This window comes from Diadema antillarum, unplaced genomic scaffold, assembly GCF_040938485.1.
Source record: "Diadema antillarum isolate AM-2024a unplaced genomic scaffold, OU_Dant_1.0 seq00002343_RagTag, whole genome shotgun sequence".
NCBI lineage: Eukaryota > Metazoa > Echinodermata > Echinoidea > Diadematoida > Diadematidae > Diadema > Diadema antillarum.
In genome coordinates, this window is record NW_027272958.1 from 106,431 (window position 1) to 133,988 (window position 27,558).

At 38.2% G+C, this 27,558-nt stretch overlaps 1 protein-coding gene across 1 annotated transcript in view; it reads left to right on the forward strand.

Moving 5' to 3' along the window:
- Nucleotides 1-25,969, forward strand: part of LOC139714619 (adducin-related protein 1-like) — a gene marked incomplete at its 3' end in the record, with an annotated part of 41,740 nt that extends 15,771 nt beyond the window's left edge. Inside the window, exon 2 of the mRNA XM_071626299.1 lies at nucleotides 25,630-25,969. Within this exon, the coding sequence (XP_071482400.1) occupies nucleotides 25,721-25,969 (249 nt within the window). The remainder of the gene's footprint in view (nucleotides 1-25,629) is intronic.
- Nucleotides 25,970-27,558: the final 1,589 nt, after the last annotated feature.

The window sequence follows — 27,558 nt, forward strand, 5'->3', positions numbered from 1 at the left end:
ATCATAAGGTGAAAAGAGTGTACATCTGTGCTTGGGTGGTTTGAATGGCTGAACTGACACACTTTTCCAATGCCATCTGGTTTATTCCCTGACATATGCACTCATGCCGAAATCCCATTATCACTGCGTACTTTTCCACCGGGGTACACAACAGAATACAGTATGTAATTCCCATCTGTGGAATGAGTATTCACCAGTCATATTTATAATCACAGTGTAGGTCATTTATTGGACCTGGGAATAAGTGGGGGAGGGGGGAATGGCTGCATGGCATTATGAAAATAAGACATTCATTTATTTTTTATTTCATTCATTTTTTTTCTCCATTTCCAACAGAAACCGATAAATATTTTACAGCAGTTTGCAGTTTGCAGACATTAAACTATTTGGGATTAGCAGACTGCTCATTTCTGTGTTTTTCCCTGTTTTATCCAAGACAGAATCACTATATACATTTGTACATACTGTTAGGATATTAATGTCTTTCTCATTTTTCAGGCTATGCTATCTTTCTGAAGGAAGGAAGAACAAAGGGTTATCAAAATGACGGAAGTGTCATCCCCATTTCTACCATTAGATGCAATGTATATTTGTTTCTGTCATGCCCATCTTCTCTATGACTTCCATACATGTATGTAATTTCTCTGCATGTTTTGAACAATCTTCATTTTCTTTTTTTCCTGCAGCATACCACTTTTGCTTCCCCTCTCATGTATCAGTCTTGTTCTCTTCAAAGTGTTCATATTTCTGTGCATCTTGTGAAGCCCCTTGACTTGCCTTTGGTCTCTCTCTCTTTTCGCCCCTTTTCCCTGTCTCCATTCCAACAACTGGTGGTCCAGGGGTAAACACACCCAGTTTGTCTTCCCACGCACAATCCAAAGTCAACCCTGAGACAGAGCCTCTCTTCAGCTCCGAAATCTTTCTTCCCAGGCTCCTTAGCATGGTATTTGTGGCTCTGCTCGACCTTTATGATTGACCCGTGACCTTTGGTGTCATATTAGTCATAGAGTAAAATATGGGGTGTAGAATTACTCAGAGTGGCAGGGCTGATGCAGATTTGGGGTTGGGTTATTTTTGGAGATTTAGTGGAGTAAAACCTGTTCTACCTTTATTTCTGCTACAACTTCAATATGTGTTTTGCTAGCATATGTGGCTCTTTCTTTCATTCTTTTTTGTACATTTGATTCTGATATTGAGTAGGAAAGAAGTATAAAGGAGGAGCATTTGGCAAGCTAGAAGCAGAAGGTTATATCTCTAATCTCATCTGTGGCCTTATGCAGTGACAAGATGAGTTGGTTGCCTACATGTATGACTCACTTGAAAACAGTCATGGATGAATGTTTGGAAGCATACACCATGCTGTAATCATGATTACACTGTGGCATTGAGTGCAGGGAAGTTGTGACACCCTGCAGTTTTGTATTCTATTATGAAGCCTGAAGTAATAACTATGGTTTCATATTCCAATTGGATATATATCATGCCTATTTATGGAGTTTACTCTCATATATCAGGCATGGAAATCTCTCTCACACCTCTCTGGGTTCAAGTCATCCACTCAAGCTATATAATAATGTATTACAAAGCATAATGATTCCTTTGCATCATTCATGGAATTTCTATTTCTTGATAATCAGTATGAGTCAAATTATCAGTAAACTTTAATAATAGCACACTGTCTGTATCATAGCATGCTCCCGATGCATATTCAAAGAAAGATGCTGGAAGAATATATTTTCCTTCTTTTTCATTATTGATAGCATCTTGTACTGTAGAAAAAGGATGATAGGATTGTTCCACAAGAATCGAAGTGCACTTTTTCTTTCTATTGGTAAGTTAGAAGTCCAATTGTGCTTCAGTACTTGAGTGAGAGGCCTATATCCATGCACACATAATTGTGTCTTCATCGCACCTGGGAGGTGGACTCCCTGATCGCACAGACAACGTACTTTGCTACATCCCATGAGTCAGTGAATGGAGCCAAGTTCTTTCTTTGTTTTTTCAAGAGGGTAAGTCTGCATGGGACTAAAGGGGAAAGCTGGTCCAGAAATTCCAAAAAGGGTATAAAGTGCCATTTCTCAGGGGTAATTAGCACCTCTGGAGCCGGCCCCCCTGGTTTCTCATTGAAAGCAGCATAAAGGAAAGGGGGAGAATAAAGCACTGTGCTCCTCATCAATGGATGTGGTGACTAGCTTCACTAATTGTTCTGGAGGATGGATTATAGTAGGACGAGGTAATTAATATGGTGTAATGAAAGGAAGTGAGCTACAGCCTTGGTATTGTGTGAGATCCTGGGCTTTACAGCTTGGCTAACATCAACCATGCCTTCATACCTTACGCCTTTAATTAACGGTTTTGAAAATGAATTTTTGCAACGTGATGGGAAAACCTTTTAATTGTTGTGTGTGGGCACACAAGAATGATTTCTGATGTAATACGCATTGTGATGAAAAAATTGTCATGGCACATTACCAGTGCTGAAACATTATTTTCTTTATACACAAAATGGCTTTTACATCTAGCCTACAGTACCTCATGTCCTGCCCTTTTGCAGTGACATGGTGTGTAATGACAGAATGATGTCTAAGCCCATGGATTGTTGCTCCACAGCAGTGAGCAATGCAGACAAGGATTTGTAGATTGTGGTAGCAGAATGAAGACATGATGTACAGGAATAGAATTTTGTTATGTCTTGCAGGTTCTGTTTTTAACTTGTATTGTGTATATCAAGTTGCTTCTTCAGGTTCATCTCTGCTGTTGTGCACTTTTCTTTTCTTTGAACAAAGGAGTGTAATGCATTTGACTCTGATCCCAAGTTCTCAGTTTGGCAGAATTTGGATTCTGAAAGTGAAACTACTGTGAAGAACATTTGGGCTCCTATTGTGATTACATTTATAACTGTCATGGGGCATTGTCAATGTCAGGACTTCAACTAGGTAGACAAAGGGAACCAACTGTCTATACTAGTTAATCCTTTGATTACGGTATTCACTGTACCAATGATAATATACAGGGGGTTCTGTCCTATGACTCTAGCCTGATAATACAGGCTCCTTAATCCCAGTGTGGTCAGTTCTTATGGTGTTCCATTCTATGAGGATATCAGTTTAAAGACCCCCTTTGAAGATTCTTTACCAGTTGAAAGGAAAGAGAGAAAGGGAGAAAAGAAGAAGAAAAACCCACCACCATGGCATAACAGGATGTTGGTCAGTCTTAAGTCTCTCTTTGTTCACACAGCCATCCTTCCCAAGGTGTAATTACATATGCTCTGTGGACATTGATATTGATGTTGGTAACTACACTTGTGTAGTACTTTACACGTGTTCTCTATCTACCTAGATTAAGGTCTAGGAGTATAAAGGAGGTTATTGGCTCGTAGTTACCCTGTGGTACTGCAGCGCAGATTTATTTTCTCTTGGTTGGATGAATTGGCACGCTCCCTAGACATTCTTTAAATGCTTTTACCTGGACTAATTTTATCCTGTAAAAGGTTGCCGGAAATAAAAGTTATTTGCATGTGCATGAATTGTTGTTATGTAATCAGTGAGTATCACAGAGGTGTGTCGTAGAGTCCTGGTATATTCAAGGATCATTTACTGTCTTTTCAAAGGCTTGGGTCACTCACTTGTCCAGTGCACAGATGAAAACATGTCTCACATGAGTAGAGTGGTTAGTCAAGTGACAAATTAAAGGAATCCATGGTGGGTTTCACATATTTGCAGGCCAGGAGAGAATTGTATGTTGTTTACTGAGGTGCTGGAGTTATTTCATTGATTTCAAAAATTAACGTTCAGGAAGGAACAGCTTTGGAAAAAAACGTTATAAATGATTTCTCAAAATACAGTGTATGTTTCCCCTAATCATCGCATGTTGGGCTCTGCATATGTAATGATACCGACATAGTTCAGTTGTAGAAGTGACCATTGTGTAAAACAAATTGAAGTGATTAGAGTCCAACAAAGTTGTAGCTTTATGGTTTGATATAGGGCATACCTTCAAAGCAATCATGCTGATAATGTACAGTAGTCCCATGCACCAGTATTCATGTTAGACTTGGTGTGAGCAATATGCATGATTTGGTGATGTGCCTGAGTTTTGAACATCCAGAAATCATTTAGTATGTGGGAAATTTTGCAATTGATATTTCAGATAATTTCTAAAACATATCCAGAGGAACATTATTTTGTTTAAAAAAATATTCAAAGTGGGCTTTAAGTCTTTTTGATCACCCTGTAGTGCAATGATATTTTCAGGCATGACATGGCTCTGTTGTAACTGTAGTGGGCAAGGAAAGAATTCTAATTCATTCTTGCTTGTGTATATCAGAATGTATAAAGTGTAAATGTACAGTACCATAGTTATGGGTAAACTCGGCCTAGCAGGTAAAGTCAGCCCCCAGCGCGCGCAGTTCAACTGCCAGGTACTTGTAATGCGCGCGCTGGGGGCCGAGTTTACCCATAACTACAGTACATCATCCTTAGGAGATGGCAGGAAGGTAAAATGTTTGTTTATAATTGTGTAGTGAGAGAGAAAATAAACACCCAATCACTGTGTAAAGTATCTCACAAATAAGCAGTGACTGGCTTTAAAAAAAAAAAAAGTGCAAGAAGTGCAACATTAGACTTGAAACGTGTAAATCTAGACCAACGCTGTAACATGGATGGGGCTCGTGCGAACTCGACCCCACAGTCAAATTGTCACTCAGCGGTGGGTCGTAAATATCTGCCACAGTGATTTACACTCCCTGCGGTGAGGTAGAAAGACAGGGCGTGGCCTACGCCATACCTCATGCGGAACCAGAGACGGGCACCATTAATGCCCCAATATTTTGCTCCCATTTGATGAAAACCGGTCTCAGCAAGCCCTCCTAAGCAAATTAGGTGTTTAGCACCAGCTCTCAGCCATACAACAGTGTAGGATTGTAGGTGCGATAACAATTTATTCAATTTGTATAAACTGTGCCAGAGTGAAGTCTTTAATTTGTGGGGATGTAGATACTCAATTCGATTTGGTATTGATGGTAGGATGTGTACATGGAGGTGGGTCTTATTATCAAGTATGGCTCCACTTCTACAGGCCCAACTTCAAGAAATTATCTTTGAAATACAATTTGTAGCTCCTCTCTTCTAATCATTGCCCATAAGAAGCTGTTGAAATGACATGGACAATGCTATCTTGATTTCTAGCAAGATTACAATGTAGAATTATGAGAAGACATTTTAGATACAGAATAATATCTTAATGCATTACCGTACCCCAAGGTGTGACCTACCCGAATTATGTCTGACAAAAGCAGAGTTTCTTTAGGTCAGAGATGTATGTGTTTTGTTTTATCTTGTTTTTAAGAGAGAGAAAAGAAAATAATGATAAAGCATTTGTGTAAAGTTCATGTTGTTTGGGTTTGTACATGATTTTACATGTATGTACTATGAAAACAGCTCGCACACAAACAGATATCTGCTCCAGACATCAAATTTTCAAAAAGTGAGACTCGTGAGCATGCATTGATAAGTCTGTTTCTATTGAACCTGTAGTAACCTCTTACACTGAGCTGACAGAAGATGACATATTCATCAAAACACAGGCCACTTGATAAACCTGATGTTAGCCTTGATTCAGTCTTTCTCATATTATATTCTTTGATGTAAAAACAAAAACAAAAACAGAAAAAGCAGACAAACAGGAGGAGAAGTCTATAGTAGTGAAATCTTAAGATATCATGCGGTCTAAAGTGTATTGAATAATGTGGGAATGAAATGGAAAATGAGATGATAATGAATGAAATGGAAAAATTATATTGCACATAGCAGCCTTTAACCGAGGCTAAACATGCCCATGCAATGCACTGTGAAAGCAGTACAGGTATGTGTGCTGTACCACATGCATGAAGACTTGCAAAGATAGAAATCAATATTCTCTGTAACAGCCTGATTGACATTTTTTTTTTTTACTCTGTTCATTTGTCTCAAGCTTCAGAGGGTGCACGTAACGGTCCACAAAGCAGGTCACATAAAGGGGATTTTAGCTCGCAAAATCAATACTTTGGTTATTTTTGTGAAGGAAGTTTGTCAGGGTGGTGCATTCAGCAGTGCCACCTGTTGTCTGCTATCATTTTCAGACCGTGTAACTCCCATCTTTGCCGGAGCAAGGTACCTGGCATCCTTACATAGTAACTAGCATACTGTAAAGCATGATATCTTTGCGGCACGAAATTCCTGCAGCATGAAATTTTTGCGGCATGAAATTTTCATGAACTGGAGCCAACATCCTTCTTGAAGGTCCTATTTACCTTTGGCTATTGAAGATATCACATTTGATGTGTTACGTAGGTTGGTATTACCACAAAACATCCTACCATATTAAGTTTTCGCAATAAAGCCTAAGATATGAGGAGATATCGGTACTTTTGTCAATAAACTGTAACTGTAGATGGTTTAGCCTGGAAACATTTCTATTATAACTATTGTTTACATTTTGTATATTTGGCAATACTATACATCGATTTTACTGATTCAAGTTTTTACAGTGGTTGTTTCCATCCCTAACTCACATTTTAGAACTATTTTGAAGCACTAATGCTGGGTTTTTGTCTCATCTGCAAATAGTAAAGTATGCCTTGAATGCCTCTTTGCGAGTTGCCACTGGCATCCAATGCATATAGTGTAGACAAGAACTTTCATTTGCATTTTTATTTCATGAATCTTGGCTCTCACAAAATTTGCAAAATTAAAATGCACACAAACATTTCTTGTGTTACATTAGTGTCTAGATAAAATTTTAAAAAGCCAGTAAAAGAAGCTAAGGTCCTGCTTCAGAAAGGGAAAAATACAAACAAATCTAGCAGTGTTTGTAAAATACTTTGCCTGCAATAGATCATCTTTTGTAACTTGGTTAATGAGACCATGTCTTGTCTGCTCTGGAGGAAAACTCAAACTGAACTAGACATAACTTTGAAATTGATACCAATTTGTTATGAGACAGCCCTTCAAGTCGCTGTACAGATATCCGTTATTGACAGGTGCGGGGGTGGCAATTTAAATCAAATCATCGTTTGGCAAGATACGATTCAAGAGTTGCTGTTTTCCTGAACTTTGATACTATCACCTTACTCTGTGGTGTTGTCAGGGTTTGTTTTCACACGGGAGTGCTTTATGTACACCCCTCTCCGGAAACGAGTCCATCCCATACCAGTGAAGCCATAGAGAGAATATTGACTCTTGCCTTTACGACTCGGTGGTGCCGGATTATTTATTAATCCAATGTTTGCCTATCAAGAGATGACAGGGATAAGTCTAAAGGTGAGCACTCAAAGAAAGAAAAAGTCAAGCATGGCCACCTATTGGATAAATGTATCAAATTTAATTTCCATGTTCCCTTCAAATAATCATAGATTTTGTATGTTTGTGTATATGTTTCATTCACTCTAGTATTGTTTTTTTCTTTGTCTTTTATAGAATGTTTGTTTCCACTTGATTTTGAACATACATTGAAATTTTTTACTTTAAATAGAAAGCATGACAGTATTGATGATCTGCTGAAATATACAGCTGCATTCATTTTGATGTATCAGCACTGTCTAATAGTTACTCTTGTAAGCACAGCTAGGAAAAAAAAACCATTAAAGGGACAGTACAGTACTGGTTGAGACCTAATTTCAGGTTTCTAACATTTTTTGGTGAGATAATGAGACACCTCTTATGAAATATGAAAGAGCATGTAATTCTATGAGGAATTCAACGTTTATTTGATGAAAATTGGTTTTGAAATGACTGAGATATCCAAAAAAGAGCGATTCTAATAAAGTGTGGGACCCACACTTTATTACAATCGCTTTGTTTTACTTTGTTTTTGGATGTTTCAGTCATTCCAAACCCGATTCTCATCAAATAAACTTTGAATTCCTCTTAAAATGGTATGTTCTGTACTATATGTGACCGGCTCTGGCAAAACCCTAAACTTCTAGGCAAAACTCAAAATTGAGTTATTGGTACAGCTGGATTCCCTAGAATGTAAGCTTTCATTTGGTACCACTTTCATGAAAATCCATTAAAAATTGACAAAGTTATGATCTTCTAATACGTTGAATGTCATAAAAACCAAAAATGGAGAAAACGAAGGTCAAAGTTCAGCACTCACTTCAAACATAAGACACATTCTGCAATCACCCATTAACTCCTTGACAACGCTATCAGCCAAACATCCAATGAAGCTAAAATTTGGTACAAACAGTCTTTACACATGAAACAAGGTCATCACAAAGGAAGAATCAGATTCAATGATATTCAATGGTGTTATTACGCAATTAAAAACAATGAAATACAAAGAAAATAACACGTGTTATCGAAGGCAAAACACTAAGACTCCTGTGATTAATGACGAGACTACACTGTGTACCTTCTCAAATGTGTATTTTTTGTTTGCATATCAGTGATTTCTTCACACTCTGAATACATTTTTGCAATTGTTTCATACATCATACAATATGTTTCATGATATTTGGAATAATAAAAACAATAAAATACAAAAGAATTGTAGCTGGACACCATACACTTGGTGTTGTTCATGTAAATAGTCCTACAAAGTGTACATGTTGCCAAATTGTATTCCAAGTGGCAAAACCAGCCAGTAACCTGCATAATTCTCAGTTTCCAAAGTGTATTTAAATACAATAGAGACAATTAAAAACAATAAAAAACAAAAGAAAATGTTGGCATCAAGTTTAAACTGCATTGCCGTCTCTCTATAAACTGCAATTCAGGATTTACAGTATTTTTTTTGTACATGTAGTATGGGACATAAAAATGATTCTGTGTCATATGCTTGGACAGTAATTAGGTTGTAGACATAATCAATTAGCATAAAACAATAAAACACAAAAGGAAAATATGCTAAAAACAGCATATCACAATTAACTTTTTTTTTAAAGTATTGTGAGGGGGACGACCAATGTTATGTCACATTATAAATGTACAATTGTACTTTTAATGGAAGAAATCATAGAAAATCAAGGATTTACATAGAAATTAAAAAAAAAAAATCTGTGCTGTACTGTTGTGTATATTGGAAAGTATCAATAATTTTCAGCTTATAAATTCAACACAGAGAATAATTACAGCGCTGTTCGATTTTAAAACAGGCTCACAGCATAATGCACAACCAGTGCTTTCGTAAAGGTGATGCACCTTTACAAATTGAAAGGGGGCGCACATGTCCATCCCCTATTTTTTCTTCTTATTTCTTGTTTTTAAAAAAAAAATAAAAGGGGGTGCGTGCCTGGTGCACACCCCTCGGGATCCGCCAGTGCACAAAGTTCTTGTTGAATGATGATGGGAAATGAATAACCAACAAAGCAACTACAGTCATGTCTGTTACATGGGAGCAGTGATGAAACAAGAAATGACAGCCTTACACAAGAATACTGGAAATCTACCAAACCAAAATGTTGCGTGCCTTTTTATATCAAAGGACAACTGCTGATTGAATATTGAGAGTGAAGGTCAAGGTATATGATGCTATTCAAACGGCAATCACTGGCATTAGGAACATTGACCAGTAAGGAGTACACCTGAAGGAGACAAAGAAAGAAAAGATAGAAGAAGAAAAATTTTACAGTGCACTCCTATTTGTATTATAACAAAATTCCAGTTAAAGCAAAATAAAAATTCAGGCCGCAACATTATCTTCCCTATGTTATTTCATTGTTTAGTCGTTTGTTTTACTGAAATTTGAAAAGAAAAACTGTTGGTCCCGAGGACTTTGTTATAGACGACAACGGGAGTCCACTATGCAACAACAACAACCCATAATCCCTGAAATCAGCTCATAACGCTTGGAATTCTGTTCCTGAGATTAGGACTGCAGTTCTAAGCTTCCCCAAAACGTCTCGAGATGCTATGCAAGCTGCCTGGTAGTGTGCTCATTGTTGCCGTGGAACCTCGAGAGATGCCGTACTTTTCCAGCGAAGAGCCACGGGATTCTCTCGTCGAAGGAGACTTAGGTGTACCTGCAAAGATTAGAGTATTTATCACCATGTTAGTGTCATTATTTACATTAAAGATGCCACATACAGCTGTACATGTAATCATGTATCCACTGGAAAAAAAAAATCAAATTTACGAGATATTTCGCATCTCACTTAAACAGCAAAATAAACCAGTCAACATTCTGCCTACTTTGACCAATATCTGAGTGAGCTCTTTCTGAGACTTTGAATTTAAGAAAAAAAAAAACAGCTTAAAAAATATCTCTACACAATCATAAAATCACCTTAAACAGTACATGTAGTAGTACCTTTATGTTGGAGACAGAAGTTGGAAGAAGCTCGACATCACAGGACTTCACACCAGAATTCACCCAGGAAGATGTGCATGTACACTTATCTGCTGTGGGCCTCTACATACAAAAAGGAAGTGGACGGCATGATGAACCCGTGGACCTCTTCTCACATCGGCCACCTGCATTAACCATAGATTTTGACGAGAAAGACAATACATGTAATTACAAATTGTATCACAATAGTGATAATCCGAAGCAATAAAACTGAGGTGTGTAAAATTATGAAGTATGCAATAAATATTTTGTAGGTGTCAGTCATCCCTGCTAAGTTTATAGAGTATCAAAACTTCAAATATACAACTTACAAGTCTATTAGGTATAGTTCTTTTTTGTGTAATTGTCGTGACTACATATAGACACAGTGTACATACAGATAATTTCTAGTACAACAGACACCGTAGACAAGTTAATGTTAATTTGAACACTTGGAGAACGAAAGCTGATGTTACGGCTACGTACATGTATAGCTTGCTTGATATGATTGAGAATTCACGCTAGGATTGACAACTTTTTCAGATTGGAATACTCACAGTTAAACGTACCACAGGTCTGTTAAAACCACACTATAACTACCGTACCGATAAATGTGATGAGAAATTTGCTTCTTGTTCTAATAATAGGTTCAAAATAAGCTTGCGTTTACAGGTAGGCCCTACCTTGAAAAAAAAAAAATATGGACAAACATGCAAGGAAAGTTCGTTCATTATATTCTGCAACTGTTCAAGCGGGGAATGTTGTGTGAAGTACAGCCACAATTTGTGCTGTGACAGTACTGATACAGTACAACAAATCGATCGTTGTGGGGGAATTACGTTTAGCTGAGGCAATTCTAAGTACTCAGAAAAGAAAAAAAATAAGTCAAGGAGCCATTATGGGTTTAGAATAATTTATTACACCCATAAATTTACGGAAAAACAAAGTTTTAAAAGCACATAACCTATCGTAATCAGCGCAAGATTCACGATCACCGTGATCAGCTGTTCCTTCGAACAGGCACAATTTGCTGTTATTACTCACACAACAAATCGATCATTGTGGGGGAATTGCGTATAGCTGAGGTAACTTTACATACTCATGAAGGATGATGAGTAAGCCAAGGAGCTGTAATAGATTTTAAATCATTTTTACATCAATAAATTTACGGAAATATGACGTTTGAACAGCACAAAACCTACCGTAATCAGCTCAAGATTCGCGATTGCCGTGATCAGGTGTACGCACAACAGTACCAGCAGAATCGACAGTGAACAGGTACTCCTTGATGCCGTGATTTCAGCTTGATTCTTCTTCGAAATTGCATGATGAAGGTTAGTTAGATAAATGTGACCTTCTTTTCCTCTTGTGTGTTGATTTTAATTCCAATTTCTACCTCAACTTGCTAAAAAACAGTCTAACAAAGCGGAAAAATGTCACGTTTCCGTACTGAACAGCAGTCACGATACACGTGTTGCATGCAAGCCTGCACGCTGCTGCAGCAATCCCGATAGTATAACACGTAGGTGGCTTGTAAACAAGGGGTCTTCGGCGCAGTTGACCAATCGTGAACACGCATTTCGATCACGTGTCTTGGTAACACGGCTGTTTACGCGTCTGGGAGACGATTTGCATAAACTTACGCACGTTTCAGACGAATTTATGAATGAAAGTGAGTAGCATGACATCACGTCATGACCATATTTGGAATAAGCAGAGGTAGAGCTTTCTGTAGGTACCAAATGTGTCAGGGTTCAACGCAGAATATCTTAGACACGATCGCCAAAAGAACAGTCATTTTCGCCGTAAGCGAAGGCGATTTGGTCTTTAGACGTAAGATTTTGGTCAACTTTTGAGATTGACATCCCACCTTTCTCTTCGAAATTTCACATTTTGTAGGTTGTATTTCGAAATATTGTTGATATCATCAGAAACTAGAAAATTTCCAGTACAACATGATACCAAAATGTCAATTTGGTCCCTGAGGTCACTTTTTGACCTTTTTCGGGCTGTAGCGCGAAATCACATTTGCCGAGAAGTTTCGGGTTTTGGCAGAGCGGGTCTCATATTATAAGTGTTTTCTTGGTATCTCACAAAAAGTTAAAAGCCCAATTCTCATCTCCACCAATACTGTACTATCCCTTTAAACCAATAAACTGGATAATCTCTTTTTAACTTCAAGTCTTACATCTACTGCTTTATCAAAATTTACATACATCATTCATTCTTTGAGATTTGCCACTACTCTGGCCATACACATGCAGTTCAATTTTTGAAGCTGCATGTGAATGGATCAACAAGAAATCTACCGTATATCTCATGCCAAACATATGTCTTTGACAAATCCCCAGAATTTCTATAATACATTCTCTGTTTCAGAAGAGGATCAAACATGCTAAGGCTTCCTGAAAAGTTTGAGCATCAATGTCTTGTTATGTAACCTTCACAACCGTGAAGTTCTTCTATGTTATTGTAGGGATGTAGTCACTAGAGAGGTGAAAGAACCTGAGCCCTACATTATCGATGCCAAAGATCAGTAACTTAATCCTAACCTGTTGCAATGATTGTTGTCAAACATTGGTGTCTGTTTGGTAAAGGTAGACATACGTACACTTTTGTATTAAAGATTAAGACCTCAAATCATGTTTCAGGTTTGCACAATGGCGATGAGTAATCCTGAAGAGGTTATCTGTGGGACTGAAGAGAACAATCGCAACACTGCCATGTTTAATTTTACTTTGTGATCAAAACAATGCACCATGATATATTCTGACATACCATTGAGTGTGTTTTTTTGTTGTTGCTGTTGATTTTTTTAAATCAAATGTCTGACAAATTTTAAAGTAAGTCATGTTTGTTGTCTACGTGCTGACTGATAGTTGTTTTTGTTTGTTTGTTTGTTTGTTTGCGGTAGTAAACCCAAACAACCATAAGAAAAATTCCCAATGCTGTGTTTTTGAGATTGAACACAATATCGAATGTAAGATATTGGATGATATTGTGACAGTAAAGTATTCAACCATCGCAAACATAGATTCCTAAAAAGGAAATTAAACCGAGATGCATTTCATTGTTCAATCGCAAAGAGAAATCCTAAAAACTGTCAGATTGTCCTTTTGTCAGTGAATTGGATGAGAGAATGTAATTTTCGGTGCTTGCCATCACATGCAGAGAAGAGCTGTAGCAAGTAGGCATGCAGGTGTTATACATCTACAATGTATACTTTATAGGGAAAGTCTGTTGTTATCCTTTCTGTATACAACATTGTAACCCTGTATTGTGTGTGTTGTATTTCACATATATCACAAGCATGGGTTGTGTGTTGATGGTACTAGCTCATTAGCTAGTGGTCTGTCCAGAGGAAGAGAAGGATTCAGTTTCCTAAGACACTTGCTTCTCTGGACCGCATGCCATGAATCAATAGACCTGGCGACAGTAACGGATCTTTTCCTTTGCTGCTGTAAGCAGGCATGGTATTAGCCGCATAATAACCAGGCCCCGACCCCTTTCTTGCTCCCCCTTAGAGCAGAGTGTGCACACAAAAGATCTTGAACTCACAGACAAAGACATTAGTATCGATCCCAGCCAGACGAGAGAAAATGTTTTTCTGAATGGATCTTTTTTTTTGGGGGGGGGGTGGGGTCACTCCCTCTGAATCTCTTTTGTGCAGTCCCATTGTGCGTGTCCCAATCCCTGGGAAATATTAATGATTGCGGGGTACACTTTTGCCCCCTCGTGGTGATGTGTTATGTGGGATGCATAGTATGCGCGTGCATAGTACAGCTAAGCCCACGTGGGTTGCAATTCAATTTCAGTGGTGTGAGGAGTGTGAGGGCAAGGAACTAACTCATTAGTGAGTCTTTGTCTTTTCGGCCAGCCGCTTGAATCATCCCAGCTGTCAGCCTCTGTTGTAATTGCACATCCTGTTTGAAGGAAGTATCACTGAGGAGACTGTACTTTGAGTCTAGCTTCTCTTGTTCTCCACCCCCTCCCCCCCCCCCCCCCCCCACTACCCCATTGCTTCATTTTTGCGCCATTGGAGCATTACACCCACTCGGCTCATTTGTAGTGGAGGATCGACATTGAACTTTGAGCTTGACTGTTGGTGAATCTCAGCCTGGCCCTGCCTGCATTCTACCGTTCTCTCTCCTCCCGTCTCTTTTCCACTGGGTTGCCCTCTTTTCCATACCAGCTCTTCCCTGCTCACTCCGCTTGAGCCCTTCTGGAATTTATCTCGTTGGATATACACACACATGCTGCCTCCGATCTCCAGTGCTGTAATGTATTTATAGCAAGAGCCCTGATACGACTGGAGTGGATATATATTGGCACTAAACTCCAGGTATGTGCATCATGTATAGGGGGGAAATACAGGAGTTGGCATTTATTTCCGATTGGATGGTTTGCTCAGCAGATGCTGTTCTTGCATGTTCTTCATACTGTCTACATAGGAGGGATGGAACAGTAGCACCATGTGTCTGTGTTCACAGGGCATGGATGAATATGAGCGGCGAGCTGTACGGGGCACATACTACAGTTTTACCCACATAGTAATTGATTGATTATACATGTTGATACAGTTGGTAGCTGTGTCGTTTGCATAAAGCATGTAGGCCTACAGTGTCAGTACAGTAGGGCTGAGAAAAGATGTTTCTTTCCCTGTTTTGTTTTTTATTTGTTTTTTCTTGCTGATGTGGTAACATTTGGCAAATACGTATTGTTTGATACTTACAAATTCAATTTTTAAATGATATGAAGGTTTGGGAAGTGTACCAAATTTGTAACAGAATTGGGCTTCTAGATTTGAGATGATACGAATGCAGTGTGTGTATCCTCTGCTAGTAAACCTTAGCTAAAGTTTTTATATTTTTTTTATTCTTCAGAGGAGTCTAAGAATATGTAGTCAATTGTTGATTCATTCAAAATTCATTGTGATTTCAAGGTACATGTAACAGGCCTACATGTATGTACAACAGTATGTCTATACTTTTTTCTCTTTTTTTTTTCCCCACTGCCTATGTAGCTAAGCTTTCATCACATAACTCTGGGCATTATTATATGAAGATCTTTGTATTTTAAGAAAAACAAATTTGTGTCCGGGTCTGAATAATTTTACTGCAATGATCACCCTCGATGATTCAAATGTTATATGGGGATTTTAGAAGAGATCTTGTATAGGCCTACATCGCATTGTACATTGACGGTAGGATGTCATAACAATTCCTGTTTCGAATCAAAATATCAGTTGTGTGATTTTTCTTGGGCTGTGAAGTAAAGTCTAAACATGTATACAAATATATGCAATTGTCTGTGTGTTTTTTTTTTTCTGTCGGGCTGAAATTAACTTTACCACTTCTGGGGGGCGTTTCATCAACGAGTTCGTCGGAGATTTCACCGACAAATTTGCTATCAGCCAATCAGACGCAAGGATTTACACTGACAACTGTTAAAAGCTAATGAAATCCTTGGTCTGATTGGCTGATAGCAAATTTGTCGGTGAAATCTCCGACGAACTCGTTGATGAAACGCCCCCCAGATGTTCAGGATTTTATTTCGTGTGGGTTTTGCTGCGTGGTCTTCATCTTGGCAAATTGCTGTTGCGTTATGAATGCAGCACTAATGGTGTTTGACCCACGCACATAGCAGGGTTGACGATGGTAAAAGCATACTTCAGCTGCGTGATTATTCCTTTAAGTTAAACTATGATGCCCTCAGGAGCAAACCTAGCACTGGACTTTGTGTATTTAGACTGGTAGACTTCACTCAATTACTTAGGCCCTGTAGGTGACTGACAGAACAGGGCTCTCTGACAGAGAGAGAGAGAGAGAAAAAGAGGGGGAGAGATAGAGGAAGAGAGGGAGAGAGGTTGGTGTGTCAAGTGGAAGGCTAATGCAGTGTACCTTACTCCAAAAATGTGCAGATTTTATCAGGTGGAAGATGTCAGCGATGCGTCATCGCCGTGGGGACAGGGAGTGCATCACCTCCATCCTCTGGAGTAGGGTTGTTTCTTTTTAATGTTAAAGCAGATTGTAACCCAACACCGAACCATGTATCACTTGCCCTCTGCTCAAAGGTATACTGCTGATGAGAAGTCGCAAGTTTGGGGCACCCTGCGTGGAGCGGGTATTTGCCGTTCGGTGGTGGATCACGTCGCAGAGCATAATTTTTCGGATGAATCATTCCATTGCGTCTGTGAGGCGCACCGAGTGATCGGTGTGAGTGGATGCGGGCAGGAAGTGGCGACATATTGGAAAGCTTTTATTCTAATTTGTGGCGTGTTGGAGGAGACCCAGTTATGTGACTGTGAGTAAGTTGTCAGTCAGTATGGTTATAGGTATGTGAAAGGAGTGGTCATGGAAATTCTGCGCTGCCACAGAAAGTTTATGGGGATGAAAAGTTTCCTTGAAACTATTTTACAATCAATATTTTGGTTCAGGGGTGGGGGAGGGGGGAGGTAGGGAAGGAGGATGATGGGGTAGCCTGGGAAAAAAAGGTTGCACTTCTCAATGTGATTATTTTTTAGTATGGTTGGAAATTTGTGGCATACATGGTAATTTTGAATGAAGTTTTGTTGTCTGTACAATGTAAGAAATAACATAATGTTGTAATTTGCAAGAGTCAAATATTCTAGAAGAGAGTTTGATCAACATGGCTCAGGATATTGTCCCATTATTTAAAAATATATATATACATATGTGTACAGGGTTGTACAAGAATTAATGAATGAGCATCATTTTATGTTTGATATGAAAATGAATGTAGTCATAAGCATAGATTAAATTACAAATATGTACATATTGCAGTTGCAGTTGTGCATGTTTAGAAAGAGTTTTGAGATTGAGCATTGTGACACAACTCTTGGCATAGCTTAAATAAGGCCCCTCACTCAAAAAGAAGGGGGGAAAACACCACAAAACATGACTCCAGAATTTTGGCTTCATTTTAGGTGTTCTCCTATTTCATTATGCATTTCATTATGTGCCACTGTTGCAGGAGACTGTTGCATTCACGGATACTGTAAAACATGATATATTCGCGACATGAAATTTTCGCGAATTGGAGCCGGCAGCCTTTTTCGTGGCATGAAATTTTCGCGAATTGCCACTGGCGTTCAATGCATGTAGTGTAGACAAAAACTTTCGCGTGCATTTTAATTTCGCGAATTTCGGCGCTCGCGAAATTCGCGAAATTAAAATGCACGCGAAAATTCCTCGTTTTACAGTAGGCTGAATTGAAGTTGGAATATTAAGTGTTCATTGAATGGTCTTGGTGTACAGAAGAGTTCATCAAAGGGTCAAGTCAGCTGACAAGAAAAGCAAGACTCTAATAATAGCCTATTTAAATGCTGACTTCATCGAGACAGAATGTCATACTGTGGGATGTTCATGTAGACACAAAAACATGCTCTGTGATATGTTTGTGATCAATTTTCATGACAAGAATGTGAAAGACTATTGTTGTTTTGTACGTGGAGTTAGGCATCAATGTTTTCATAAGGAAGTTATGTATTGTGTAAACATGTTTAAACACCTTATTTTACTTCTTTAGTCTCATAAGAGACATGGTGAAAGCCTACCCATTTGAATGTGTTTTATAATAGTTCATTTTTGTGCACTGTGAACAACCATAAGTAACTTTCTGAACTTTGATATCTCATAAGATGTATACTTTTGGAAGACTGAGAGGTTCAGTAAGTTGTAGAAAGCAACTTTTTTTCCCCCTTAGGATATTAATGGGAAGGAGGAATTTTAACTGAAATACCAGTTCCATGTTTGAAGCATTAAGTTGATGTTCTTGTTTCTGTAACATGTAATGTGTTGCATATGAATTCTATAAGCCTGTAAAACACTTTCAGAAAGAACATAGAAGTGAATGGAATTTTATTTCATGTATAACTTTGTGATGACCTTAAACCTTGGTTCGTCCAAAAGCATGTCTTATTGAAATTGTGCAGCCATTATGACTTGTACACTCATACCACTAATGTCAGAGCAGCACAACATTTTAAATTCAAGTTTGCCTTCATTGTGATAAATCTTATGACCATATTAGTATTACTCAATATACATGTAGGGGATTCCCCCACTGGTTCCGTGTATAGATGCCAGTTACTGAGCTTGCTGGAGTATTCCCAAATCCCCCACATGTGGCCACAGGGCTGGTCTGTAGTGTACGTGTCAGAGGTTCGGCTGTAGGCTAACCCCAAAGTTGAGATCAAGGGGGGCATGTGGGAAAAGGCATATAAATATACCATGTATTCAACTCTGCTGTTATTTTTGTGAATAATTTCCTGAGTCAACTGATATTCGTAAAGTTAATAACCTGCCAAAACAATATGTTTAGTGTCTCTCATATAAACACTAACGCAATGTCTCCAAGGTATAAAATTTGCTGACTCTGCCTTTTGAAAAGGGATGTTATACCTTTTTTCCCCCTTCTCACTTTGACCCTCAATTGTTGATTTAACTAAGTAGCAAAGTGGTCTTGCAAATTCTGATTACTGAAAATAGTCTGCACATAAAGTACTTAAAAACCAGAAATATGAATTTAAAGCATTAAATTTTTCAAATTGGACCTTTTTTGCGGCTGGAAATTTTTGTGAATTGCCACTGGTATTCAAAGTATAATAGTGTTGACAAGAGCTTTTGTGTGTATTTCATTTTCGCAAATCTTGGCTCTGCACAAATTCCCGAAAATTTCATGTACTCGAGATTTCTAGTTTTATAGTAGGCCTATATCTAACATATTGTGTGTACTATAAATATTTTGGTGTGTATGTCCAGCCTTTGAGTGGCCTGAAGCAAAGCTAAACCAAGAATCAGCGTGAGATCTCAAAAGTGCTCTGTTGATGTATTTAAAGGACATGGAACATGAAACTGTCATCGAAGTTTGGTCAATTGAAGGAAACTTTGCTGCCGGTATTTGTAAGCTAAGTGTATTCCAAATACAAAATATAGAAAGTTGGAGGTCATTTTTTTGTTTTTGTTTTTGTTTTTAAAATAAAATAAACCATACTTCAAACTTGTCCCCTGTGGTTTGTGAGGTCTTCTATTTTTTGTTCTTGTGGTGTGCATGGTATACACTGTGTTCATAGTGTTAGCTGTGCCTCTACCATCTCTGTTGACAGTCCTCTGTGTTGAACTCTCAGAGTCTGAGATGTCTGTTTGTTTTTGTATTGGTAAATTCAATATTCCCGTCTGTTTGCAATCTTTGGTAGAAAATATCAAAGCTAGGAGTCAGAGCTGTTTTGATAAACATCCCTGTGTGGTTGATACCCACCCTCAGTTGATGTAACCATAGAGAAATAATGGTTGCATTTATCAACTTTCTGATGTTCGAAAGGCATTTAAATACCCACTATCAAAACGCATTTGCAAACTCCTTTCGGATCGCGTTTCTTGAGTCGTTGCGTTAATCAACTCTGTCGTAAGTTGATTGAGAGGTCTTGTCGCTGTGCAGCTCCATTGCACAGTTTGACTGAGGATTGAAGACGTGTACTCGGCAGTGGTTGGTGTGGGCAGGTCCCAGCTACAACGCATTAAGGGCAAGTCCAAGATAACACGCGCGTTACGTATGGGACATTCAGAGACTTTTATGACCTGAAAAAAAGTGTTAATGGCTTTTGATAATATTAAACTTTATCATGGTGATTGGTATCTAGGAGAGGTATAATCATGCAAAAAATGGAGAAAAATGACCCTCACAGTTATATTCTAGAAGAGAGAATATGTGCCGTTACGTATGGGACCAGAAAAATTTTGTTTTTTTGAACATTTTTTTCAACCTCAAAACTCTCTGAAAGTATTTCATTCTACAACTTGTAACTCACTGTGATGAAAGTCACAACACTCAAGATTATCACACGTAAGTTTCGTGTCATTAGGTAAAAAGTTCTAATTACAGGTTCTGATTAAAGACAGACATGACGTGTTACGTATGGGACAGTTACGTATGGGACAGTTTGTCCCCCATTCATTTAGTGTGTGAAGAACCATGTTTATGGGTATTTTGCATTATTATTGAAGTAAAATCAGTTGAAACTACTCAAATACTGATCCAGATTGTCAAGGAAACAATATTCCCCAAATATTCACCATCCTAATCATATTCAGTCATATTTTTATATTTTTATGACCAACCTGAGTATGCATGCCCTTTGTCCCCCATTCCTTTAGTGTGTGGAGAGACATGTTTATGGGTATTTTGCAAAATAATTTTGCAAAATACCCATAAACAAATTTTTGCATAATTATTGAAATGGAATCAGTTGAAACTACTCAAATACTGATCCAGATTGACAAGGGAACAATATTCCCCAAATATTTACCATCATAATCATATTTAATCATATTCTATATTTTTATGAATAACCTGAGTATGTACAAATTGTATGCCCTATTTTTATCAGGATAGTTACTACTGAAAAATTGAATAGTTTAAAGTGTTAACTTCCATTGATGAAGGGCAGTTTGCCATTAAGTTTCAATAAAAAACAACTTGACACAAGAAATATTAAGTTTAATAAATAAGCAATACCTGCTGCGTGGAACCCCAGTGATCGAGTAGATATACGATGTCTGTCTAGCAGTCAGGTCATTGATTCGAGTCACACCTCAGTATGTATACCCATGAATTTTGTCGTGGCTATCATTGAAACCTGAATAAGGACAATTTGTGTATCACTTGCAATAAAAAAAAAAAATCATTTTACTTTATTTTTTTAAAAATATTTATATCACAACCATTTCAAATTGGATCTCAATCACTAAACTTTGAATTCCTCTAGTCTTAGGATTGTATGCTCTTTAGTAATTCATATAATTGGTTTCCAATCATCTCATTAAATGTTGAAAACTGAATCCCCATTTCTACAAAGACCTATACCATCCCTTTAATGCTGATTTTTCATTGTGTACTTTGCCATTTTCCCCTCCCCCTTTCTGAAAATTGTTCAGTCAAGTACATGTATTGTTTAAAGTGTCTATAACTCAAAAAGTAGCTACAATGTTGGGATGCTTTCTTCAGGATGATTGACCATTTGTGTACTGAGAGACCTTCCCAGCTAGCTACATGCATTCACATGCATTATGTATGAGGATGTCCCATACGTAACGCATTTGTCCCATACGTAACATTATTTCAATGCCTAATAAAAAATATTCCTTTTACTGTTTTTTCTTTTTTCTATGGTATTTAATTTCTCTAAACAATAAATTAGAACTTTCCAAAAGGGCATTAATATAACCTTAGCAATTTCAGAATAAACCTAAAAAAATGACCTCAATTTGTTACGTATGGGACATCTCATTATAGGACACGAGCTAATTTGCATAATCATTTGCATAATCCCTAAATTTTCATACCAAGTTAAACTATTTGATGAACTTCTTATGTCCACATATTAATCAAATATCATTTGCTTTCCTTTGAATTAATATGAATTTTTATAAATGTCCCATACGTAACGCTGTGTTTCACATTTATGCAAATGAAGCCCTTGAAATTTGCATAAATTTACGTAATATGATTTTTTCGTCCATGGAAATCAAAACTTCAACTCATAAGCTTCAAAATGATACCAAACATGTCAATATTGAGCAAAGATGAAATTTTGCCTTTTGAGGGGACCTTATCTTGGACTTGCCCTTATGCATTTCAAAACGACTTTGTGTTTCAACTCTACAGAAAATTTGCGTTGGCACTTAAAGGGTGTGTACAGTTCTGGTCAAGGTGAAGATTTAGCTTTTAACGTTTTGTGAGATATTCAGAAACCACTCTATGAGATGTCAAAGAGCATGCGGTTCTAAGGGGTATCAAAAGTTTATTCGATGAAAATCGGTTTTGAAATGGCTGAGATATCCAAAAACAAGGTGAAACAAAGAGATACTAATAAAGTTGGGGCATGTCGCCTTTTATTATTAGCACTTTTTGTGATATCTCAGCCATTTGAAAACCAATTTTCATCAAATAAACGTTGAATCCTTCTTAAAATCACATGCTCTTTCATATTTCATAAGAGGCTTTTCATTATCTCACTTAGGAATGTTCAAAACATGAATCCCTACCTCAACCAGTACTCTACAGCCCCTTTAAGCATTTCAGAAACCCATTACTAACCCCATAATCAAACTTGCTTTGCATTTATCAACTGCCCAAAACTCTGTCAAAGTTGTTTGGAAGCCTCAACTCTGCACCAAAAGTGAGTTGATAAATGCGCAAAATTTTCAGTACGTCACCCAACATTTGAGAGCCGTTATGGTCCAACTCTCAAGCTCTGTTGGGAGATCATTAGGGTTTGTTGTTCCTCTTTATAAGATTTGTGCACCTGGTATGCAGACATTTATCTCTTGATGCCAATTTTACTGATATCCAGGTTGTTGCATGTGTTGTAATCTGGTTGCATAGGTCCAAGGACTATAGAACTTATCAGGCTAATGACAAACACAAATAATGCTGTTTCCCCGCTTCATTGCTATTAATCTAATGTGGTATGGTGCCCAGTGAAAAATCTGATGGCATTTCCCAAGAAAGATTCTAGTGTAAGTTCTCCCACAGCATTGAGATTTTTTCGGTGCTTGTATTGTGTTCATTGCACTAGTATTTCCAATGGTATGTTAGTGCAGGTATCTTTTGCGGATGAAATTTACATTCTCATGCTGTCTATAATAAACTAAAACAAATTGATTTCAAAATCGATGTATTGCTTTTGCCGGAAAATTATATATTTTTTTGTTCTGTGTCTGTTAAAATGTAATGTAATGGACAATTTTATGATATGTCACTATTATAATTGTTGATCATGTATAATTTTTATCTTTAAAGTATAACTTACAGTGTATTTGATGAAGTGAATTTGTAAATTTGTATATACTGTAAAATTAGAACATGCTCGACATGAAACTTTTACGAATTGGAGGCGACGGCCTCTTTTGTTGCATGAAACTTTCGCAATTTGCCGACCATGAAAAAATCATGAGTACACTCTATGTACCAGTAATACAAGGATTTGTTGAACTATAGAATGCATTTTACTTTTTATTTCCTTGTGAAATTAAAAAAAAAAAAGAAATCATGCTCATGAAGACTTATGGTTTTACAGGACATTCTCCAAAATGTTTTACATGGTTTTGATGAATACTGATGCATACTGTCCATAGGTCATTGAACTAAATTAAGGTGATCTCTGTATATTTGTAAGCTACATACATGTATAGGCCTAGATGTAAACCAAATATGGTCCAGAACATAACACTTCACTTTAACTATCAAATCCTTGCCCCCAATAAACCCCCCCCCCCCCCAAATGTTTAGTGTGTATCGCCACATGATATACAGTTGTGTGTGACCCACCAACATCTATTCGTTAATGTCACTTCATCAAATGCATGAAACACTTGTGTAGGCCCTATAATGTTTGAAACTGAAGTGTGACGAGGAAAGCAGCTGTCAGATGGGCGGAATGACTTCCCTATGTATTCTAGCAATGTAGACTTCTTTCAAATGCCAAAACCGTTTCTGTTGCCAGTGATACAGGAATGTATGTGAGCAGCAAGTGCAACACTTCAAAACGTGTGTTATGGACAGTGAGAGAAAACTTAAGCTGTGAAAGACTGAGGTTAATATATTGAGATATCCAAAAAAAATTTAAGTGTGACAGAGATGCAGGACACTCCCAAATGTTTCTTTTCCTTGGTAAGCTGTTAAACAAGACATACGTGTATCTTGTCATATCAATGAGCTGATAAACACCGTTGTGCAATGAAAGGATGATGTCTACAACTGCTGTATTAAATGTTGGATGGCTGTTTGTGTGTGTTTGTGTTTTAAACAGGATACAGGAGCCTTGTTAGAGTTTGCTTTACTGATCAATGTGAAATGTCAAGTACCAACTTATTATTTGCTCATATCAACCTTCCCATAATGGCTACAGAACTGGGGGCCACTTTTGTGTCTCGTGGCGGCAATAGAAAGATTACCATCCACATGTCCCCTTGGAGTCATACTCACTTTAGTCAAATGCATCAATTAGAAGTAAATGGACAGGACCCACTCAAGAGCAGGACACGCTCCCATAAACACCACTGCAGATTGGCCTGGTCTTTTGGCCCTGAAAAAGATCATGTCTCTTGATGAAGTGGTGATGACACTGAAGGTGATGGAGGAGCTGCCATGGCAACCAGCCACTGGGAGGGTGAATGGCTGAATCCCAGGATGCTTTCCAGGGTTAGATGCTATCAAGTAGTCTCCTCATCTAGGGAAAGGGAGGAGAGAGACAATAAGAAAGACAGAGAGAGAGAGAATAGAGGGAAAGAGTAAAGGTCATGAGGCCCAGAGACTGCTGGGATAGCGAGGTCACTTTGCTGGGTTCCTGGATGACTCTCTCCTTGAACATGTCCACATCACTCAGAAAGTCTGTACTCAACAGTGCTTTCCCATTTTCCATGCTTCCTATGTGATGATAATATGGAAAAGGCATTAGCTGAGGGAATGCTGAATTATTGAAGTACTGCTGAACATAGATCCAGTCAGAAGCTTGAAAATGTGTGCTTTACAATCTGTACATAGATTGGGTCAGGATGTAGAAAGAGAGAGGAGGAGGAGAAGGATGAGGAAGAGTTCATTCAGTGCAAAGGATGGGATTCATAAATGGGCTTAAAAAGTACAGTGACATTTGATGCTATATCATCCTTTTGTCCTTTTGTCTGTGATATGATTTTTTTTTTTTTAGGGGGGAGGGGGCAGGAAGTAAATTCTGTAATATTTATAGAGAGCAGGTGTCTTACCTGTACCATGAAACTACATGTATGTTTCTTCCCACAGATCTGCACGTCATATCGTTCCATGTTTAATCTTTGAGTCTGGATATGGCAGTCAAACACTACTGGTTATCCTTCATGTCTTCTGGGTTTTGTTATACACCCATACAAATTGTAGGTCTAGTTTGTGTGTGTGTGAGTGTGTGTTTATAGCGGGTAGCAAAGGTCAAAGGGACAACTCAGCAAAGGACAAGGGCATTCTTACTGTGTGGAAGGCATGAGCTAGCTGTATAGGCATCTATTTATGATGATGATGATGGTGATGATGATGATAAAAGTTGTGATATTAGTGATGATGGTGATAATTTTAGGTGTTGACCTATACATGGAAAAAATTTTCAGTGTACTCGGTAAGCTGTGAATTTTGCATGGAATGATAACATTGTATTATAAAACATCATGAAGATGTTGTTAACCTTGTTCAAATGTTACTGTAGTTACAGTCTGTGCATTGTCATGTACTCATCTTTTAATTTGTGGTTCTGTCTTGCCTTGTTCTCAACAGATTGATAGCTAAGCTGTAGACTGACCAGACTTGCACAGACAGACAGACACAAACATACACTAACACAAATAGCAACTTTGACAGATCCAAGATGGCCGACACATTACCCAATGAAGTGCAGGACTCGCCGCAGAGTCCTGCCATGAACGGCAAGACGACGCGGCACCGCGAGATCGACGACATAGACCTGGACGACCCCGAGCTCCAGCGCCAGATGCAGAGACCAGCGCACATCAAGAACGACATCAAGGAGATGGACAGAAACAAGCGAGTATCCCTCATCTTGAACAGCCAGGCGTTCCGGGAAGAACTAGAAGCCATTATCGAAAGCCAGCTCAAAGTAAGGAGAAATTAAATCTTAACCTCGTCTTATCTTTGGCATGATATCTATTAAAAGATCCGGTAACGTAGGGAGAAAAGGGTGGCCACATTGAAGCAATCTATGTTCGCTGCTCACCAGGGTACATTAAAAAACCACGAATAACGCAGGCCTGCCGAAATAGATTTGCCCATCGGTGAATATGTGCATTGAAGTGCATGCTAATCGGAAATGTTTGACTCCAGTCACAATTCTTTAGCTGTAATATATACTAACATAGAGATCAGTGATATAACTGGACATGATTGTTTCGGAAATTCCTGAATTAAATCCGAGTTGGGTCAGCCTTCCCACTGCATGGTATCAAATGCTACTGGGTCTATAAAACTAGTGTGGATTGAGTTCAAGGTAAATAACCAACTCTCTTTTTCCCTAGCAGTCCTGTGGTACCATACAGTGGGTGCAGGCCCTAAAATCAGATTTATTATTTATTAGCTGGGTAACAGTGGGGTGCAATTGAGGTAATGTCACCCATACATTAAATGCTTTCCAGGTCAAGTGGGAAAAGATGAATAGAAAGTCATATCAAAACAGTTATTCATAGCTTTGACTAAATTCATTTCTCCAGTCTTTAAATGTTCTTCATCCATGAGCCTTGTGATAGTAAGCAATACTAAAGCAAACACAGGCTGCTTAAATGTTTTCTTGTATCCATCTATTGCTCATAATGAGAGTACATCTGTCCAGTTGTCATTTCCCATGGAACTGTACAAATTACATTCATCCTGGAATTGCCTTTTTTTTTTGCATCAGTTTTCTTCACCCAGGACCACGATGCTCATTACTCACTACTCCCATTTATGCTCCAGATCATGTGAAAATGAAAACCAAGTTTTGTTTGTTTTTTATTCACTGTCAGTCACCATTTATCTGTTGGTTACAGCCCCAGCTGTAGAAGTGGTAAAAGCACTTTAGCTGCAGTATGAGTCAAGAGGGGAACCTTGCTGTTTAACCCTTTGTCTGCAATAGCTGTCACATCTAATGGGAGAGAAATTAGCATAGGATTAATTGCCAGTCAGCGAGGAGGTGATTGTAAAATCAGCTGCTCCCATCCAGCACAGGCGGTAACAGTATCACCACCTGTCTAGTCCGTACCAGCAGAGGTCCAGATCAAACATAGAAAGCCAGGTTGAGACTTTGAAAGCGAGAAACGTCCCCTCATTGGTCCAATCCGGCACCGCAGAGTGATGCGTTTCCAGAAACGTATGGTGGGCAATATGTGTGAGAAATAACATTTTGGCGGGTTTGCAAACAGCCCCAACGTGTATTTGTCCAAGAGCTCCGTGTATATTTAAGTTAGATAGCTATGTTTGCCATGTCTTGCACACAATCAGAGATCAAAGTCTGGATGCTTTTAGAACTGTTTACTACTCTTGCCATGGTTGTATGGTTCAGTTCCTACATTTCTTTCAAAAAAAATAACAAACTCCGTGCCCATTACCCAAAGCAAACACGTCATAATCTTGTCTTGCCCACAACTCACACTACAGGGAGAAAACGAGGGAAAAATTTATAGTCTGATATGTGATGAATTCAATTTTCTTCAATCT